At 38.4% G+C, this 22024-nt stretch overlaps 1 protein-coding gene across 2 annotated transcripts in view; it reads right to left on the reverse strand.

The window, feature by feature from the left end:
- PGR (progesterone receptor) overlaps window positions 1–20508 on the reverse strand; it is a 104660-nt gene extending 84152 nt beyond the window's left edge. The window contains exons 1-2 of one of the 2 annotated variants that reach the window (XM_027087790.1): window positions 17849–20508; window positions 16450–16601 (exon numbers count right to left, since the gene is read on the reverse strand). In XM_027087790.1, coding sequence (XP_026943591.1) covers window positions 16450–16601; window positions 17849–19497 — 1801 coding nt within the window. In that variant the 5' untranslated portion in view covers window positions 19498–20508. The remainder of the gene's footprint in view (window positions 1–16449; window positions 16602–17848) is intronic. The other variant, XM_027087791.1, reaches the window with a different exon arrangement.
- Window positions 20509–22024: the final 1516 nt, after the last annotated feature.

Genomic DNA, 22024 nt, shown 5'->3' on the forward strand with positions numbered 1-22024 from the left:
AGAAAATATTTGAAGAGATTATAGTTGAAAACTTCCCTAATATGGGAAAGGAAATAGTTAATCAAGTCCAGGAAGCACAGAGAGTCCCATACAGGATAAATCCAAGGAGAAATACGCCAAGACACATATTAATCAAACTGTCAAAAATTAAATATAAAGAAAGCATATTAAAAGCAGCAAGGGAAAAACAACAAATAACACACAAGGGAATCCCCATAAGGTTAACAGCTGATCTTTCAGCAGAAACTCTGCAAGCCAGAAGGGAGTGGCAGGACATATTGAAAGTGTTGAAGGAGAAAAACCTGCAACCAAGATTACTCTACCCAGCAAGGATCTCATTCAGATTTGATGGAGAAATTAAAACCTTTACAGACAAGCAAAAGCTGAGAGAGTTCAGCACCACCAAACCAGCTCTACAACAACTGCTAAAGGAACTTCTCTAGGCAAGAAACACAAAAGGAGGAAAAGACCTACAATAACAAACCCAAAACAATTAAGAAAATGGGAATGGGAACACACATATCGATAATTACCTTAAATGTAAATGGACTAAATGCTCCCACCAAAAGACACAGATTGGCTGAATGGATACAAAAACAAGACCCATATATTTGCTGTCTACAAGAGACCCACTTCAGACCTTGAGACACATACAGACTGAAAGTAAGGGGATGGAAAAAGGTATTTCATGCAAATGGAAACCAAAAGAAAGCTGGAGTAGCAATTCTCATATAAGTTATATATATATATATATATATATATATATATATATATATGTAGTTTGCTTGAGTGCAGTGTTTTTTGTTTTCTGTACTGAATTCATTAGCATGGGTCGGTATAAAATTTAGCATAGGTCAATATGTAATTTGTAAACTAATAAGGTCTTAAAAGTGAGGAATTAAGTCTTTTAAATTTAATTATTTATTGTAAAGAGCAGAATAGCATACATAAACAGGTGCCTAAGGAAAACTTGTATTCTAATATGGAACTCTCATGAACACCCTTTTTTTTTTTTTTTTTTTTTTTTTTCTTCTAACGGTATGATAGTAGGCCATTTGATTATTTTTATGGCTTTAACTTTACAACAATGAAATATTCGTAAATTTTAAAAAGTATTTTTCTTTATTTGATGCGGGTGGGATACTGGAGAAATGAAAGGTCAAACACCTATTGAGGAATCCATACTTGTCTATATATTGTGTACTTTTATTTCAAGAACTGATTTAAAATTCCTAAAAGGATGCTATAATAAGTTATTATGCCATTTTACAGACTGAATTAAGTGAATTTCAGGGAGGTATGAAACTTGCCTAAGGCTATCCAGCTACCAAGCGGTAGAAGTGAGAATTAAATCCAGGTATACCTATCAAAAAAAAAAAAAAAAAAAAAAAAAAAAAAAAAAAAAACATTATGCTATATATATGGAATCTAAAAAAAAAAAAAAAAAGTGGACATGAAGAACCTAGGGGCAAGACGGGAATAAAGACACAGACCTACTAGAGCATGGACTTGAGGATACAGGGAGGCGGAAGGGTAAGCTGGGAGAAAGTGAGAGAGTGGCATGGACATATATACACTACCAAATATAAAATAGATAGCTAGTGGGAAGCAGCCGCATAACACAGAGAGATCAGCTTGGTGCTTTGTGACCACCTAGAGGGGTGGGATAGGGAGGGTGGGAGGGAGGGAGACGCAAGAGGGAAGAGATATGGGGATATATGTATATGTATAACTGATTCACTTTGTTATAAAGCAGAAACTAACACACCATTGTAAAGCAATTATACTCCAATAAAGATGTTAAAAAAAAAAAATAAATAAAAATAAAAAAAAAATAAAAAAAATAAAAAAAATAAAAAATTGAATATTTTCAGCCAATGCTTACACAAGATTCATATTGCTCCCCTCTGTCCCCAGTCACTAGACACCAGAGTTAGCTGCCCACTACCCTATGCTTCTACAATTCGTAGTTCATACCTCCCCTAAATATTACTGGACTGTATTTAATAATGAATTTCTATTTCTTTCTCCCTAGGTTACAAACTTTTTCATTTCTGAGTTTCAATATCTACTACAAATCCTGGCGCAAAGAAGTCACTGAATACATGCTTTTGTTTATAAATGAATAAATGAACAAATAAGTGAATTTATAGACCATAATGTCTCAATTCTCAGAAGTTATGCTGTGCACAAAAGATTATATTATTTCAAGATCCTGGCAAGTACATTATGTAGCATATAATATATACAATTTGAAATTAAACTACATCTCATAATCTATTTATCAGCTCCACAGGTGTTCCCTCTGACTCAAAGGCATATAACCTCTGTTCAAATCCATTTTGCATGGTGCTCTGAGGATAATCCTCTCTCAACACTACTTTCAACATCACTCCTTTACTTCATAAAATAATCATGTGCTTCCTCTTTCTTTAGGTCTGAGTTCCTCTATCTACATTTTTTCCCAAAAAATTCTTCTGTGAAGCTTTGGCTGATCTTGGCTCCCATCTACCCACTGAAGCCATTTTTCTGGGCCACCATCCTGGCTCAGTTCCTTAATGCATCATCTCCAGACTGTTCTCATGGGTTTATAGCTTCCCCACATCAATCCTTCCTATACACTGTTAACATATTAAATTTCCTAAGCTACATATTGGAATATGTCACTACAGTGCTCAAAAATTTTTACGGGTATCTCATTCTCTACTCAGTTAACTGCCGAACACCACATTTTGTCATTCCACATTTTTTCAGCTTTCTGTTTAATAATAATTCTCACCATTCCTCTATTGCAGTGGTACCTAACTTTTTTGGAGAGTGTCACTGATCCCTCTGAAAATCTCCCTTTGAAAATCTCATGAAAGCTATCACCCCAGGGATAAAACCATCAAAATGTTATATATAATGACAAAAGATTCTTGGATACCTGACCATGCTCCATGCTTTAGCCAAATTGTGCTTCTGCTCATACTTTTTGTTTGTAACAGCCATTATTACAACTCTTGCTATCAAACTCATGCATTCTCAGCAGTCCATCTAATGTGCTATCTTCCCCACAAAACACGTTTTGGTCTCCCTAATTAATTATGATCTTTTTTCCCCTCGAAATCCAAACCACATTCAGTTTATGTTACCTATGTTACACTTATGAGGTTGTCTTATCTCCCTGATGGAATTAAAAATTCTATGAGGTTAGGTATTATAGTTTATTTATCTGTTGCAGCCTTCTGCAGGACCCAGCATGGTAGTAAAAGTATAGGAAGAATAAATATCAATAATTGTTTAGTAAATGTTTATTGTAATTTTCAGGGCTGCTACATTGCAAAACTCCAGCAGAACTGTGTTCAAAACATCTATGAATTTATTTCTTAGTACACGTCCAAATCTCCTCGCTAAATCCTTTTGAGGATATGTTTCAGAATTCAAAATTGTTTAGATTTTAGATAGTTGAGCAAAACTTCATAATAAAAAATATTAATACTTATGCAGAAAAATGTATGAATATTCACACAGCCCATAAAATATGAATTTGGGTCAGGTTCTGCTGCCGAATGAATTCAGGTCAGGTCAGATCAGGTAATTACTGACAAGGGACGAAAACAAAACTTTTGTTTGCAGGTCTTTTTGGATACTGAGATCATGATGAGGAACTGTGGGCCTCTGTCAGTTCTTGGCTCCATACAGTCAGGTTGAATTCCTTAATTCATGATGCAGGGAGACCTCAGGCTTTCCTCCTGAATATTTCTGCCTTAAGTGTCACCTTTTGCTGGTCTCTTTCAACCTTCTTGGGTGCCTGAAGGTGAAAAGTGGTGCATCACTGCCACTAGATAGCACTAGGGGAGCAGAGCCCAGCTCATGCTAGGTAGAGCTAGTGTGGAGAGAAGTCAGGCACTAGGTAGATGTGCAAGAGTGGCCTCTTCAGGAAATTCTTGCTTAAAGAACAAAACATATCACCATATCATATCCCAACAGTAAGCAGTTTGCTGTATTTTTTTTTCATATAGTTTCCTATATATAGTAATATCAAAAGGGTGAAATTATTTTTACTCCAAATGATATTGTTACTTGCTTTTTCACAAAATCATATATTTAAGATGCCTTTTCAATCTGAAATATAGACAGCTAGCTCATTCTTTTTAATGTCACAGTGTATTTTATTGCAAGGGTATATCATAATTTCTTAACCTATTAGCAGACATTTGAACTGTTTTCATTTTTTCAGTATTGCAAATAATGTGGTACTCAAAATCTACCTAGAGGTATTTCTACACATTTCTAGAGTTCTTTTAAGGACCAGTTTCTAGAAGTAGCATTGTTGGGCCAAAGTGATGAATACTTTTAATAGATAATATCAAATTGCCCTCCAACTTTCAAATGGCCATTATTCATTGTTTTATCGATATGATTGTTGGCATGCCCACTATTATTTTGATCAGTAATAATTATTAGCACATTGAACATTTTTCATCCCTCTATAGACTATGTTTTGTGAATTGTCTTCATATCTTTTGTTCATTTTTCTTTTTGGCTGTTCTTTTTTTTTTTGTAAGAACAAAGGTTTGTAAGAACATTCTGCATTTTAGCAATAACATTCTTTTGATTTATACATGTGTTACAAATAGTTTTACAATTTGTCCCTTGACTTTGCTTTTTGCCTTATAGAAAAAGTTTGCCTTATGTAGCAAAATGGACCAAATTTGATTTTGAATTCTGGACTTCATGTCAATATTAGAAAGTTTTGCCATTCCAATATTATAAATACATACCTCCATCTTTTATTTCCATGCTTTTGAATCTTTTTCCTTAAAAAAAAAAACACTTAAATTGTTGACCCACCTGAAATTTTTCTTTTGTATAATAAGCCAGTAGTTCCAAGACCATTTATTGAGTAACCCATCTGAAAATGAAAGCTTCTTAACTCCTAACCTTTATCTATTTTTTAAAGGTTGTGAATATCAATATCCTAGTATTTCCAATAAATCACCTTTTCTAACTATTACAGGACAAAATAAATAAGCTCCTACAGCATTACCTACTAGTTTTGGTAAGTTACTTAACTCCTGAGTCTCTGCTCAGATACCTAAAAAGTGGGGATAAGAAGAGAGATAATGAATATACAGCATTTAGCATGATTTCTATTACACAGGCCGTCAGTAATGATAGATATTGGTATCTTCTTCCCCGATGCACTTCAGCATTCCAAGTCTGCATCAAAGAATTTAATCAGACACTAAACTGTAGGTTGCCCACAAGCTCCTTGAAATCAAGGACTGTACCTTCTACTGTACAGGCCACAAGGACTCAGGAAAGAGTAAGAGCATGAGCTCCAGGAACTGAGTTCTGCCCTACTTTTCACTAACTCAATGAACCTTATCTGTAAAATGAGGAAAATAGAACCTGCCTGAGAGGATTGTTCTGAGGGTTAAATAAGTTAGTACGTATAAAAAAAACTAGGAGAGTGCCTAAATTTAGTAAACATTTAATAAATAATAACCATTATTTTCACACTTTAATGTTTATGTCTCCTACAAATATTACACCAAAATATTGAGCTCATTGTCCATACTCACTACTTTTTTATTCAATTTCATAAATAACTCACTGAGTCATACAAGAGAAAAATAACACAGGAAGTATTTTTTCCCTTAAGAAATAATGATTGAGTACTGTGTTTCAAAAAAGATTATACAATTTCTTAAAATGTTATATAAAGTACATAACACCAAAGGCTGTAGTAGCGGTTGTGAACGAAACCAGAAACCTACGTTAATTACATTAAAAAAAAATTGAGCATGAAAATTTACTTCTTTGCTTTGTAGAAGTCAAAGTAAAAAGGAAAACACAATAGGCTGATAAATTTGGTGAAGTAGGCATTATGTAGTTTATTACATGAAGGTTATCTAGCAACAAGAAGGAGATTGTGTTCATCTACCCTTCCACAAATTAGGTAGGTATGGAAGATGACAGAATATGTGATTTTCTAATGTTGTAAATGAGGATAAAACTTAAAAATCCAGGCAAGTAAAAAATTTGTGTGCCTGTTTTGGAGTCTCTGTCTTAAGTATCAATTATTTCAATCAGTCCTTTAAAGAAGTTATTGCTGAAAGATTTCCTGCACTTACTTTGTTTTGCTGACAAAAGATAGAGCTCTATAACTCAGATGTGATTTTCATGTGACAATGTTGATATTCTGTTAGAATACTGAAGAGTTAGATTTGAAATCTTGACCGAATGTTCATCCTCTCTTTGCACAGATGTCAAAAAGTTTTTAGCAAATAGAGTCAAGAAACTGTGTAGGATTGGCTCAAGTACCAGAATAAACACTTGACTGCGGCCTGAGGGTTTCCTGTCATAATGCAGTGGTATTTAACAAAAATGTTGGCAGAGAATTCTTTGTTCAAATAAAATCTTAAGTGGAAGAGTCAACCAAGTAAACAGACAAAAGTGGAGCTCTTCTGGGCTAAGAATGAATGGGACTGAGTTAAGGAGCAAAACTCGAAAACCAGTCCCCCATAAAATATCATGTTTTTGTTTGAAAAATTATAAACTAATTAATTGTTTTGTTCAAGTACAAAACAATCTGGAGAGACAGTGTAGAAGCACACAAAACACAGAAGTTGGAGTCAGATGCCCTGTGTTTGAATCTTGGTCCCTACACTGTGTAGTGACCTTTCTGTATACTTACTGGTGAAGTACAAATAATGAGAGTACCTCCACCTTATGGGACTTTTGGAGGAATTAAATGACTTAATATAGTAAAGCACTCAGAACAGTGCCTGGTCATAATCAAGTGTAAGTATAGTGTTTGTTAAATGAATAAGCTTCTCACACAACATTAGGATATAATAGTAGAAAAAACTCCAATCCTTCTAGATTTCTCTAACTGAACCCTAGGGTGGATCATGCATGGCTTTGGCATAACTCATATCAATGTATTCTCATGTTCACTAATTGATTGACAGGATTTTTGTTTTTGTTTTCTTCTTGGTTTTGTACATGTCAAAGACATGGACTGCATACACATTCATCTTTGTATTCCCAGCACAAGTAACTTTTAAATGCAGTAAGTATCAATACATGTAGGTAGAGTGAATAAATTAATGAATTAAATCATTTTAGCAGCATGAAGCAAGCTAATCATTTAATTAATTTAGGTTTATTTTAGAGTATCAAAATACGTAATTATATTCTAGAAAGAGGAGCAAGGCATGTATCCAAGGAGACAAGAACAAAAAGTGCTTACTCAAGTAATGGCAATGCTAAGAAGATTTTCATCTTATAAAGTATTATGTAATAGTTAAAAGAACAAGCTAGGAATATATATCAACATACAGGGCTTCAAGTCATTGTTTCATGAAAAAAATGTGTGATATATGATATCATTTATGTATCAACATATCTAAAACAACATATTACACACATATACACAAAATTGTTAAAACCTGAGATAGAGGTATAGAAGAATGGTAGGGAAGGGAACAGATTAGAGATATTGATAAAGAGAATTTAAGTCTCATTGGTGATGTTTTGATTTTTTTTAAGGAGAATGTATTGTTGCATTACTTGAGTACTTAAAGTACAACAACTTAAAGGCTGGAAAAGGGCACTATCTCTTAGCACTGGCATGGATGTCTTCATACCAATACTTCCCCTTCATGTTCTTGCAGTAGGATTAAGAACCCTACATAACCAAATATTGAGCTGATGATACCAAAAGCCATCTTTCTCACCATTTCTTTTTCAGTAAAGTGGAGGCTTATATCAATGGATTACAATGCAAAATTGTGCTTAAAACCAGCTTACTACTCAGGCTAAATATTAAACTGAGAGACCTGCAGCTTGAGAATAAATTATCCAATTTATTATCTATTAATAATAGTATTTATAGAGTTTAGAAGTGAAGTCCAGTGAATTAATACATGTTTATTTTTAGGGTAACAGGAAAACTGCCATAGGGTTGACTCTATAGAGAGAAAATTAAATTAAATAAGATTATTGGCAAATTGTCTTCTCAAGAGCCCAAATACAAATCAAAGAAATTATGGTGGAAGGGATTGTTGGATAATGTTGTGGACTAAAAAAGATGGAGAAAGCACTACAGAGCTCTAAAGACAGCAAAAATAATTCATGAGTTTGTCCAAAAAAAAATTTAACAAACAAAGGAGACTTCAAAGCAAGGGAAGTTATTAGGAATAAAGAGGGGCATTACATAATGATAAAGGGGCCAATTTTCCAAGACGACATAACATTTCTTAATGTGTATGCATCTAACAACATATCATCAAAATTTTGTGAGGTAAAAGTGATAGAACTACAAGGAGAAATAGATGAGTCCACTATTACTGTTAGGCACTTCAACACCTCTCTATCGGAAATAGATCCAGCAAGCACAAAATCAGTAAGGACATAGTTGAACTCAACAACATCAACAATCAACTAGACATAATTGGCATCTATAGACTACTTCATCCAACACAGCAGAATACACCTTCTTCTCAAGCTCACGTGAAATATTCATCAAGTAAGCCACATAAAACACACCATAACACTAGGCCATAAAACATACCTTAACAACTTTAGAGAACAGAAATCATTCAATGTCTGTTCTTATACCACAAAGAAACTAAACTAGAAATCAATAACAGAAAGACAACTGGAAAATTTCAAAGTACATGGGGATTTAACAACACACTTTAAATAACACACGATTCAAAGAAGAAATCTCAAGAGAAATTTAAAAGTATTTTGAACTAAATGAAAATGAAAACACAAATATCAAAATCTGTGGTATACATCAAAAGCAGTGCTTAGAGGGAAATTTTTAGCATTAAATATATTATAAAAGAAAATATTTTGCATTAAATATTATATTAGGGAAGAAAAAAGATCTAAGGTCTATCTTCTAAACTTTCACCTTAGGAAACTAGAAAAAAAGAGTAAATTAAGCCAAATGAGTAGAAGAAAAGAAATAATAAATTAGATCAGAAATCAATGAAATTGAAAAGAGGAAATGAATAAAGAAAATAACCAAAACCAAAAGCTGGCTCTCTGAAAAGATCAATAAAATCAATAAGCCTCTAGAGAGGATAACTAACAAAAAAAGAGAGAGGACACAAATTACTAATATCAGAAATGAAAGAGGAGACATCACGATAGATTCTATGGACATTAAATGAACATTAAAGAATACCATGAACAACTCTATGCTTACAAACTTGATAACCTAGATGAAATGGACCAAGGCTTTGAGAGTCACAATCTGCCAAAACTCACATGAGAAAAAACAGACAATCTGAATAGGCCTTTAGCTATTAAGGAATTTGAATCAATAATAACTTTCCAAAACAGAAAGCACCATGCCCAGATGGGTTCAATGATGAATTCTACCAAACATTTAAGGAAGAAATTATACCAATTCTCTACATTCTCTTTCAGAGATGAAAACAGAGAGAATGCTTCCTAACTCATTCTATAAGGCCAGCATTATACTAATACAAAACTAGACAAAGACATTACAAGAAAAGAAAACTATAGACCAAGATCTCTCATGAATAAAGACACAGAAAACCTCAACAAAATCTTAGCAAATTAAATCCAAAAAAGTATAAAAATGAATTGTACATCATGACCAAATGGGATTCAACCCAAGTATGCAAGACTGGTTCAACATTTGAAAATTAATGTGTTCCATCACATTAACAAGCTAAAAAAGAAAAATCACTTGATCATATCAACAGATGTAGAAAAAGCATTCGACAAAAGCCAACAATCGCTCATGAAAAATCTATTAGTGAACTAGAAATAGAGAGGAACTTTCTCAACTTGATAAAAATATCTACAAAAAAAACCTACAGCTAATGTCACACTTAATGGTGAGAAGCTAGAAGACTTTCCATTAGATTAGGAACAAGCCAAAGATATCTCCTCTCATCGCTCATTTTCAACACTGTAGTGGGAGTCCTACAAATGCAATAGGACAAGAAAAGAATATAAGAGATATACTCATTGGGAAGAAAGAGATAAAACTGTCTTTGTTTGCAGATGGTATGTTCTTCTATGTAGAAAATCCAAAAAGAATTGACAGAACAACTCCTGGAAGAAATAAGCAATTATAGCAAGGTCACAGGATACAAGACTAATATACAAAAGTCAGTTGCTTTCCTATGTACCAGAAATGAATAAGTGAAATTTTAAATTAAAAACACAATACATTTACATTAGCACCCCCAAAAATGAAGTACTTAGGTATAAATGTAACAAAATATGTATAAGGTTTATATGGGGAAAACCATAAAACTCTAATAAATGGGCTAAAAGAACTAAATAAATGGGGAGATATTCCATGTTCATGGATAGGAAGATTCAATATTGTCAAGATGTCAGTTCTTCCCAAAACGATCTACAGATATAAGCCCAATCAAAATCCCAGAAGGCCATTTTATGGATATTAACAAAAGGTTCTAAAGTTTATATGGAGAGGCAAAAGACCCAAGATAGGAAACACAATACTGAAGTTGGAGGACTGACACTACCTGACTTTAAGATTTATGATAAAGCTACAATAATCAAGACATTGTGGTATTGGTGAAAAAACAGACTAATAGATGGATGGAACAGAATAGAAAGCCTAAAAATAGAACCACATAAATATAGTCAACTTATCTTTAACAAAGGAGTAAAGGCAATACAATGGAGAAAGGACAGTTTCTTCAACAAGTAGTGTTAGAATAACTGGACACCTCTATGCAAAAAAGTGAATCTAGACACAGACATTATACCCTTTACAAATATCCACTCAAAATGTATCACAGAACTAAATGTAAAATGCAAAACAATAAAACTCCTAAAAGAAAGATAACATAGGAGCAAATCCAGATGACCTTGAGTTTGGTGATAAATTTTTAGATATAATACCAAAGTCATAATCCAGGAAAGAAAGAACTGAGAAACCAGATTTCATTAAAAGTAAAATTTTCTGCTATGTGAAAGACACTGCCAAGAGAATAAAGAGACAGAGTGGGACAAAATATTTGCAAAATACATATCTGATAAAGCCTGTTATCCAAAATATACAAAAAAACCAAAAAAAACAAAAAACCCTCTTAAAACTCAACAGAAAGAAAACAAAAAATAGGCCAAAGACCTTAACAAACACTTCACCAAAGAAGATATACAGATGTCAAATAAGCAAATGAAAACATACTTCACATAATATGTCATCAGGGAAATTTAAGTCAAAACAATAATGAGCTACCACTACACACCTATTAGAATGGCCAAAATCTAAAGCACTGAGAAACACAAATGCTGGCAAGGACGTGAAACAAGAGGAACTCTCATTTATTGAGAGTGGGACTGTAAAATGGTACAGCCACTTTGGAAGACAATTTGGTGGTTTCTTACAAAACTAAACATACTCTTACCAAGCAATTGCACTCCTTGCTATTTGCCCTAAGGAGTTGAAAATTGATGTGCACACAAATACCTGCAGACAGGTCTTTATAGCAGCTTTATTCGTAATTGCCAAAACCTGGAAGCAACCGAGATGTCCTTTAGTAGGTGAATGGATAAGTAAATTGTGGAATATCCAGACAATGGAATGTTATACAGCACTAAAAAGAAATGAGCTTTTCACATGGAAGAAGGTTAAATGCATATTGCTAAGGGAAAAACCTAATTTGAAAAGGCTTCCTACTGTATGATTCCAACTATATGACATTCTGGAAAAGGCAAAATACTATGGTGACAATATAAATATTAGTGGTTGACAGGAGTTGGGGAGTAGGAAGGGACAAATAGGCAGAGCACAGAGGACTTGGAAGGGCAGCAAAAATACTCTGTATGATACTCTAACCATGGATACATGTCATTATACATTTGTCCAAACCCAATTAATGTTACAAATCCAAGAATGAACCCTACTGTAAACTATGGACTTTTGGTGATTATGATGTGTCGATGTAGGTTCATCAGTTGTACCACTCTGGTGGAGGACTGTGATAACAGGGGAAGCTATGTATGTGTCATGGCAGGAGGTACATGGCAAATCTCCGTACCTTCCTCTCAATTTTGCTGTAAACCTAAAATTGCTCTAAAAAATAGTAAAACCTTTAAAAATTTGAATGTTCATTGTTTCTGTTTTGGAAGTCATACAAGGGAGAACGATGCTACCAAGTCAGTTTTCGTTTTTAGACTATGACACCAACTCTACTCAACTTCAGAAAGAAATATATTTTTCTTAAAAATATTTCATTTCTGTTCAGTTTCTTCTGTGGTCTACTTATGATGGTGTCTTTCTAATTCCAAAAGACTTTTCCCACCATCCCCAGCTTCTGTCAGAAGGGTCAATTCTCTAGCTTTCCAGGCATAACCCATTCATTTAGCACATCTATAACTTGATACCTGCATGCTAATTGATACAATGTCCCTTCCCTCCACTACACTAAAAACTCCACTAGTGCTGCAGCCAGTTAGGTCTGTCCTGTTTTACTGCTGTTCAACTAGCACCTAGCGTAGTGTCTGGCATACAGCAGGTGCTCAATAAATATTTGGTTAATTAATACATGAACAAAAAATTAGGTGAACTTAGAGTAAATTATGCTAAGTGAAATAAGCCTGACAGAGAAAGACAAATTCCACATGGTATCAGTTACATGTGGAATCAAAAAAATAAGTTGAATTCATAGAAACAGAGAGTAGAGAAGTGGTTACCAGGGGCTGGAGGATGGGGAAATAGGGAGAGGTTGGTAAAAGGATACTAACTTTCAGGTATAAGGTGAATAAGGTCTGAGGATCTAATGTATAATATCGTGACTATAATAGATAACATTGTACAGTACTGTATAATTGAAATTTGCTAGGAGAGTAGAACTTAAACGTTCTTGCCAAAAAGAAAGTCAAATAAGTGAGGTGATAGATACATTAATTAACTTGATGGGGGGGGAATTCTTTTACCAGGCACATATACACCAAATCATCACATTGTACACTTTAAATATCTTACAATTTTGTCAGTTATACCTCAATAAAGATAGAAAAAATGAGGCTAACAATGTAATATAATTAAAAATCCATCAATACCTACTTAGCCTAGTATCTTCTAAATAGAATGTTTCAACTGTATTACAATATTTCCCAACCATATTCCATCATGAGAAATGATCTTTTCCTTCTTAATACAAGGCCAGTAGCCTGCATTTATAGGACTGGCAGGTCATTATGACTTCTCCTTGAAAGGTATTAAGGCAATTTCTGACCACTTCCTGGTTCAGTCCTAGTATTAGTTAAGGAATGCAATGGGCTATTCAACAAATTACTTTTTGGCTAATTCATTTTTTTTTTTTTTCTCAGCTTAAGAGAGGTCATTTCTCCCCACCCCATACCCCTACTTCCTCAGTGGTAACTTTTTTCTCTGCCTCTTCTCTTTTCTGTCTCATATCAAGGGAAATCCAGTTTTCCTGGGAGACTTCTTCATAGGCGCTATTGTCTCCCACTTCTAACTTGGAGGAGAGGTGGGGAAACTGCCTCTTGGCCCCTAAATGTGTCTTCTCATTGCTGCCTTAAATGTGGAGTTAGTATCACCCATCCACTTACGTCACATACTTCTAATCACCCTTGATCTTGAATACTCCATTAGGATTCATTTTTACCTTCCTAGATGTTTTATCACTTGGCTCACATTTTTTCTTCCAACCCTCTATTGTTTCTTTTTGGAATTTAAACTGAATTTCCTATTATGAGAAAGGAAGTATAGAGGTGGAGGGCACAGATTCTGGAGTCACACCCCTTGGATTTGAATCCTACTCCACCACTTCTTAACTGTGATTAAGGAAATTTAACATCTCTGAACCTCAGTTTCCTCATTTGTAAATTGAAAGTAATAATAATGCCTACATTATAAGGCTTAAATGAGTTAAGACCCATAAAACACTTAGTCACTGGCACATAGAAAGCACTCCCGAATGCCAGTATTATCATTATCCTTGGTAACATTAATATCCATATTTTTGACTACTGACTTTCAATTTCTGGACATATTGGCATCCACACATAGTTCTACCTTGAAGCAGCTTATCACACAGCCCTACTTTAAGATTTCAAACCTGGTATTTTTCTCCAATTAGAAAAATTCTTCTCCTCATCTTTCTCACTCTTGAAAACTCCCAGAACATTCTATTTTCTTGGCTTAAATCACTGATTCAAGCAAGCACTGGCAATCAAACTTCCTATTCTTTAACTCTAATAATTTTCTAATATGAATCTTCGAGTCTTAGTCAGTCTAATCTTAATCTCTTCACTCTTCCTTGAACATATACACTTACAAGCTCTCCTCAATGTCCAGAGATCAATAATCTTACTTGTCCTTTAATAGCCAAATGAGTGATTTATCAACATCTATCTTGAGCTCCTCTTTGTAAATATTGCTGAATAAAGGTACTTCGTTTCTATTACTCAAAACTAAAACAGAACCACGCCAACAGTAGTGGTCCAACAAATGCTTTCTAAGAGTAAATTTGGGAAGACTTCCTTTACGTTTAGGATGCTATTCTGATAATAATGATGTGAAAGCATTTGTATTTTAATTAGAGTGTTCTTGGTGCTATATGCACTTTTGAAGTAACTTTCAAGAATGAAGTAGCATTTGTCATATATCTACTTTTGCATACCATCTCTGATTTATAAGCATTGCAATTAAAGAAAATCTAACCTGTGTTGACTAACAATCAGATACCGACTAGCTGTATGCTCTTTAGAAACTCATTATGCCTTTGGGACTTGTGTATCTGTAAAATGAGGGAGCTGCGCTAGAATAAACTGGCTTTTAGAGGACTCCAAGGGGGTCATTCACTTAAGAATTAGACTAAGGAGACTGTAAGCATAAAGAAAATCATATTAATGCAGGGGGGGAATGTTCAAGAAACCAGAACCAAAGTCAGATGGGAACAGTAATTCCAATTATGCACTGGAGAATTGACTCTTCCACACAAAGGACTTCAAACTGTAACTATGACTAAATGATAGTCATAGTCAGTTGGAAAGTTAAGGCTACTGTCAGTTGTCCCGTTTTCTCACATAACCTCTTGTCACAGTACCTCAACTAATTTAAAATGCAATTAAAACCCCCTGAAGCTGAATACGTATGTTCAACATCAGTTAAATACATTCATCCTTTGGGGAAAACAATCATATTCTAGAAATACACAAAGTGATTATTTTTTATGAAGAATTAATTTCAGTAGGAGAGGTACACATACCATTAATAAATAGTTGGGAATCATTTTCATCAAAAGGGCATAGCAGTTGTAAAGAATTATATGTTAGCTATCTACAGGGATAGTGAATTTTTTTGTTAAATGTCTTTTGGGTTAATATTCTTTTGGTGTAAATGTGTATTAAATATGCATGTCAACTCCTTTGAACTCTCCCTTAAGGTAAAAATTCCCACTCCCTACTTTCCTGCTCATAAGTAGATGGCTCTTGAAATTAGAGAACTCACAAACAGGAAACAAAAAAGCAGACATTCAGATCTTTGGTTCCTTGTGTAGGTGTGATATCAGAACTCCAGAGAGAACCCTAAACTCACGTCAGCTTGTTATGAAATACACTTATTGCTAGAATTCAAATGTGAAATGATGTTTAAATGTATTTCTGTCTTCAGATATAAATGTGTTTGGCTGCTTAGAGTTTAGTGTAGATAGAAAGAGAAATTAAAACATATATTCTATGAAAGTTCAAGTCTGAAATACACTATGCAAGTCAATCCAAAATCATTAGGTAAATATGTAATTTAGATGATTTTAAAAACATGAAAGCCTTATTTAAAGCAAAATACTTCTTCAGAAATTATATAATTGTGATGTCTAAATTTTTCTTTTGCTTTAAACTGTTTACACCTATTTCCTATACACTTACAAAAATATACTAAACAAAAAGGGAACTTTTAAACTTTGTTTAGAATTACCATTATATAATTATTAAATAAACATGCATGTAGGAAAAAGACAAAATCATGTAGAAAATTTGTAACTGCATCATATATATGTACATATAGACTTTTGACAACTTTTACCATTTTTCTTTTGGAAGAAAATTTTAATTTGGTATATATTATATAAAATATATATGATAGAAATGTAAAAATACAGTCAGAACAAATCTGTTTCTTTAAAGTTAAGTAGTTAATGAACAATGTTCGCATTGTTCCCAAGATTAGTGTGACTTGTGTCTAATATTAAAAGCATTATTCAAATAGTATGCAATTATAATATCCAACCCCATTCAATACGGAGTATTATAAATAAAAATATATTGTTAAAACATCGTCATATACGTTATACGAATATATCATCATTTCTTAGAGGAAGCAAGGGCTGATTAAAATCTATAAAATATTAGATGGTCTCCATTTACAATTAAACCAACAAGAAAGGATCGGGGAAAGGAGCCTACCTTCCATTGCCCTTTTAAAGAAGACCTTACAGCTCCCACAGGTAAGGACACCATAATGACAGCCTGATGCTTCATCCCCACAGATTAAACAAATCTTCTGAGGTAATGACTCGAAGCTGTACTGTGGGCTCTGGCTGGCTTCTGAATCCGGCCTTGAAATGCAAAACAAAGTACTCCATTTATTTTTAGGTGCACCACTATCTAATACTAAAGTTTTCTTAACCCAGAATTGACAGAGTGAAAGGGTTTTTAGAAAATAGAACCGAATACACTTGAAAGACATGCAAACTAAACTTGATGTACTACCTGTTACTGGATTCATCAGACTGGCAAAGTTATTAGTCTTTCATCAGGAGCACCAACACGAAAGAATAATAAATAATTAATACATAATTTTATATCCAGAAAAAAAATCTTTCTACAAAACTTCTTATAGAGAATCAATTCAGTCTCTGACAAATCAAATGTTATGACCTTGTACGCTGGGTAACGATAAACGTGGTTTTGCTTTAAGAGTACAATCATACTTAGTGATGCTACTGAGTTTTTAAAACTCAACTCTGTAATTAAACAAGAATATGTGTTTGTCATTTTAAAGTATTGTTCAGTATACTGCCACTGTTTTGACTATTCACAACACATGATTCCAAACCGAGAGCATTTTTTTCTTTTTTCTTTAAAATTCCATTACTCCCGTAGGTAAATTAAAATCTTTTTTAAAATCTGTGTGAAAAAAAGTTGCAGCGAACTCGACACAATATTAGAATACAAGGTACTGCAGTGATTGATGTTTCAATCCGTAATGTAAACATATTACACATAAATTAATTTAAATCTTGAGATTCGTATGAAAATGAAGCGGTTGAGTGTCCAGACCCCTGAGACGGTTCTGCTTTGGGTTCTGGCCCGCTACCCAACATCCAGTGCCACCCCTCCCGGGAGAACGGGGCGTTAATGTCTCCTCTCCAAGACAGACATTCCCAGTAATTGTCCTTCTACGAAGAAAAGCATTTTATAAGGCCCCCGACTCGCCGCACCCCTTCCGCTCCGCGGGGCTACAGCGGACCTAGAGTGACGCTGCACTTTTAGAAATCACGGCTGGTCTTGTCTTGGGATTGCGCAGATCTGAAAAGTGTAGAAACATATTTTCGGGGAGGTACGCTCCAGAAACAGCATATTCTGCGCCCCCTTGGTGTCCCCCCAAAAAATGAGGAGAAGAGGTAAGGAAAAGGAAGCCAACCTGTGCTGTGCCCCGCCCCGGCCACCCACCCCTCGCGGCCACTCGGGAGAGCCGGAGCCGGAGCCGGAGCCGGGCGCTGAGGGCCGGGAGCTGGCGGCGGCCAGCGGCCGCACCGCTACTCTCGCGACGCGCCGGGCGCGCCCCGCCCCGGGCCCTCACCTCAGGTAGTTGAGATAGGGCTGGTAGACCTGCGGCAGGCCCTCCTTGAGCACCGCGGCCTGGTAGCCGAGCTGCGGGAGCCCGTTGAGGCCGAGCGGCGGGTAGAGCGCTGGGGCCGCCCCGGCGGCGGCGGCGGCGGCGGCGGCGGCCGAGGCCGAGGTGGACGGCAGGCCGTCCCGCGGCAGCAGGCAGGCGCCCGCGCCCGGCCCCTTGCAGGGTGGTGGGGCGAACGCGCCCTGCTGGGGCGGCGCGCTCTCCGCCTTGTACAGGATGCACTCCAGGGTCGAGCCCGACGAGGACGCGGACGAGACAGACGCACCGACAGGTGCGGCGGCGGCCGCCCCTTCCCCGGGTCTTGACGACGGCGCTCGCGTAGGCAGCGCGGGTGGCGCCAGCGGGAAATCCGGGAAGACGGCGGGGTTGGCACCCGCCACCAGGTACGGCCGCGGGGAGCGCGCGGCGGCCTCGGCGCCTTCCTCTTCCTCCTTGATCTTCAGGGCGGGCGGCTGGAAGTCTCCATAGAGCGGGAATGCGTCGTCCTTGGGCTCGGCGTCGGGCTGGTACGCGCAGTCGGGGAAGTCGCCGGCCGCGACCTGGGCGGACAAGGCCGAGGGCGGGCCCCGCGGCGGGGCAAAGGCGCTGACTGCCGCGGCCCCGCCGTCATAGTTATCCCCCTCTAGCAGCTGCCGGGTGCGGGCAGCCAGGAAGGCTGAGTTGAGCGGCAGGATGGGCACGTGGATAAAATCCATCACCGTAGTGGCCAGCGGGGAGCGCCCGGGCGCCGCTGGCGCGTCGTGCTCCGCCAGGGCGACCCTGGGCGCCGTGAAGCGGGAATCTTCCTTGGGGACCAGGGCGACGCCTCCTGCGGCCGACCCTGGAGCAGCGGTCGCGGCTCCTCCTCCGGCCGCTGGGCCTCCCGCAGGCCGGGGTTTGCCCTTCAGAGGTGGACCCACGGAGCCCTCGGACTCGGAGCCATCCTCCTCCTCCACCTCCACCACAGGGGGCTGCGGAGAGGGCTTCACTGCGGCCCCGGGCCAGTGATGGCTCCCGGCCGTCGGGGGCAGCAGCTGCCGGGACGGTGCCAGGCCCCTGGGCAGCACTTTCTGGGCAGCTGCCGTCCCGGAGCTGTCACCAGACTTGCCTTCTGGTCGGCTCATGAGCGGGGGCAATACCCCCTGGGTGACAGGGGCAGCCCGGGCGTCTTGGGGAAGCTCGGGGCTAAAGAGGCACCAAGGGCTGGTGGCCTCGCAGACGGGCGGGCTGGCGTGGATCTGCCCAGGACCCGAGGGCGCCAGTAGCGTGTCCAAGACACTGTCCAGCAGTCCACTGTCCTTTTCTGGGGGTCTAGAGGTGCCACCTCCAGCACCCTCTGTGGCTTCAACTCTGGAATACGCCCCCTCCACGTCTGACAGCGACTGCTGGTCCTGAGTCTTCCCGTCTGGGTCCTGACCCTGGCAGGGCCGAGGGAAGAGCAGCCCGTCCAGGGAGAGGGGTATGACCGAGGCAGTAGGTGACGCGTCCGAGATCTCGCTCGCCTGAAAGGGGCCTGTGTCCCGGCGTCCCAGCAGAGGGGATCCGACCTGGGTTGGGGAGGGCGCTCTGCCCGCCACGTGGGGAGCCCGGGGATCCTTTGCCTTCCGCTCAGTCATGACGACCCGGACTCCCCTTTTCTCCTCCCCTGTCTCTGGGGAGGAGGGATAGGGGAAGGACGAGGGGGTGTCAGGAATACAAGAGCAGCGGGGGGAGGAAATAGGTGTTGAATTTGGCTGGACCGGACGGTGGAGAGGGGGGTGAAATCTCCACCTCCTGGGTCGGAAGGGGGCGGCACCGATCAGCTACTGCCCTTGCCCTCGGTCCGGTAGGCAGGGGAGGGGTGGCAGTTGCTCCGTCCTTGAGGCAGGTGGGGAGAGCAGGCGAAGGCAGTTGTAGGGATCTCACTTCCTAACTGGGAGAGTTCTCCAAGAGAGTTCCCCGACTTCAGTCTGCGGACAGAGACGCAGAGTACTCACAAGTCGGCACTCGAGTGGCGGCGGCTTCGAAAGCGATGCAAAGCGGCTCTCTCTCTACACTGTTTCTCCAGCTTCAGTGCCGTGTTGCTCCCAATCCCCGACTGCATTCCACTTCCCTTCTCACTAAAACCCTGGGGCTACTTTGGCCTCTCGGCAGAGCCCATCCTCAGGAGCAGCCTTGTTTCTGCCGGCTCCCTATATCTGGCGACAACCATCTCTGCAGCTCTCACATTTCTCGGCAGTCGGGGGGACGAAACGCCTATAGTTGCAGATTCCACTCAAATGCCAAGGGAAACTAGTTCTCACTGAGAATGCTGCTCACACACCAGACCCTCGCTCACTCAAATATTACTAGGCTTAACTGGAGTAGTGACAGCCAGTAGACTAGCCCCACCGCTTTCTAACAACGCCTCCTCCCTATCTGGAGGCCCCGCCCAGAGTCCCTCCCTGCCCCAATTATGGACCAGATCTGAAATTGTGGAGTTGGTATTTCCAGCCGCTAGTCTGAATAACAGGTACTGTGGGATGGAACTTCGTAAGCATATTAGATTTTGTACGACCAGTTAAGAATTATGCCCAATCTAACTGGAAAAGCGAGTGGATTCTATCAGAAGCTGAATTCTCAGGATTTCAGTTTTGTAAAGATTTTACATAGAGGAAAATATTTGGCTATGTGTATTATTTTTTAGAATAAACGTATCAAGGATGATCCTAAATAACATGAAAGAGATTTTCTCTCTTATGACTTCCATAAAAGTGAGTATTTTCAAATTGCTACAACCAACATGTCCTGCGCCTCGTGAACAGTCCTCAATGTGGCAGAGAAATTTGGGAGTGGGAGATAGTTGATAACACTTACCTACATGTACAGGAAGTTTGGATGTTGTGTGTCACACTTTGATTTGTCCTAAGGAATGCATTCCAACTTTTAACAAATAGCACTTTAAGGAAAGTTTTCTTTAGCTCCAGCTTATATCCTGTGCTACATCGTAAATTCCTCAATAGAGATGTTAAATTGTATTTTTATCCCCTCGGCATTCTTATTCTTTAAAATAATCTTTGAGTTTTTTAAGCAGATCACCTCTTGCCTCCTGAGGATATGGTAGAGACAGCGGGGAGTAGTGCAATATATTTGAGATGCAGAGTTATAAACTAACTATCTCTGTGCTGAACCCAAGACCTTTGGGTATCCTGACATCATCTTAAATATACCATGTTCAAAAGTGAATTAATCATTTGGAAAATTCCTCAAAATTCTGTCTGTGCTGATGCCCCACAGATTCTCTCAGCCAGGTTTAGAGAATACACTGGAAGACTCCAAGACTCCAGGAAGGGCAGAGCTACTAGAGGTAAGGATCCTGGATCCCTGAATCACCTGGGGAGGGTCTACGTGAGTGAGAAATAAATTTTATCATGTTAGACCATTGGATTTTGGAATCCATTTTTCCAACCATTAGCTTACTCTGACCGACTAATTTTAAATATAAAGGAGTTAGGCGGGTAGAGGAGGGGTGAAGAGAACTCCAGGAAGCAGATATAGTATGTTCACAGGACATCAAATAGGAAGACATAATATGGGGACTGCAAGGAGGCCATTATGGATAGAGCATAGAGTAAATGTGGGAATGGAAGAGGATAAGGCTAGAGAGATGAACTAATTTATTATTATTAATACTGTTATTGTTGCTTTGGGGCTTTCCCTTTTCCAATCTATTTTAAACCACTTAACATGCTTTACTGGATATAACTCATGTACCATAGAGTTCACCTGTTTTAAAGTTACAATTCAATGGTTTTTAACATATGCACAGTTGTATAACTATCACCACTATTAATTTTAGAACATTTACATTACCCCCAAAAGAAACCCCACACCCATTAATAGTCACTCCTCATTTTCCCTTAAAACCTTTCAACAGCCTCTGAGTCTACTTTCCTTCTCTCTGCATTTGCCTATTCTGGACATTTCATATAAATAGAATCATACCATATGTGTTCTTTTTTGCTGGCTTCTTTCCCTTAGCATAATGTTTTCAAGGTGCAGCCACATGGTAGCATGTATCAGTACTTCACTCCTTTTTATTGCTAAATAATATTTTATTGTATGGATATACTATGTTTGATTGTCCATTTAGCAGTTGTTGGACATTAGGGCTGTTTCTACTTG

The sequence above is a fragment of the Aethalodelphis obliquidens genome, unplaced genomic scaffold (assembly GCF_003676395.1).
Source record: "Aethalodelphis obliquidens isolate GAN/ISIS:26980383/991018 unplaced genomic scaffold, ASM367639v1 scaffold60, whole genome shotgun sequence".
NCBI classification, from domain to species: Eukaryota; Metazoa; Chordata; class Mammalia; order Artiodactyla; family Delphinidae; genus Aethalodelphis; species Aethalodelphis obliquidens.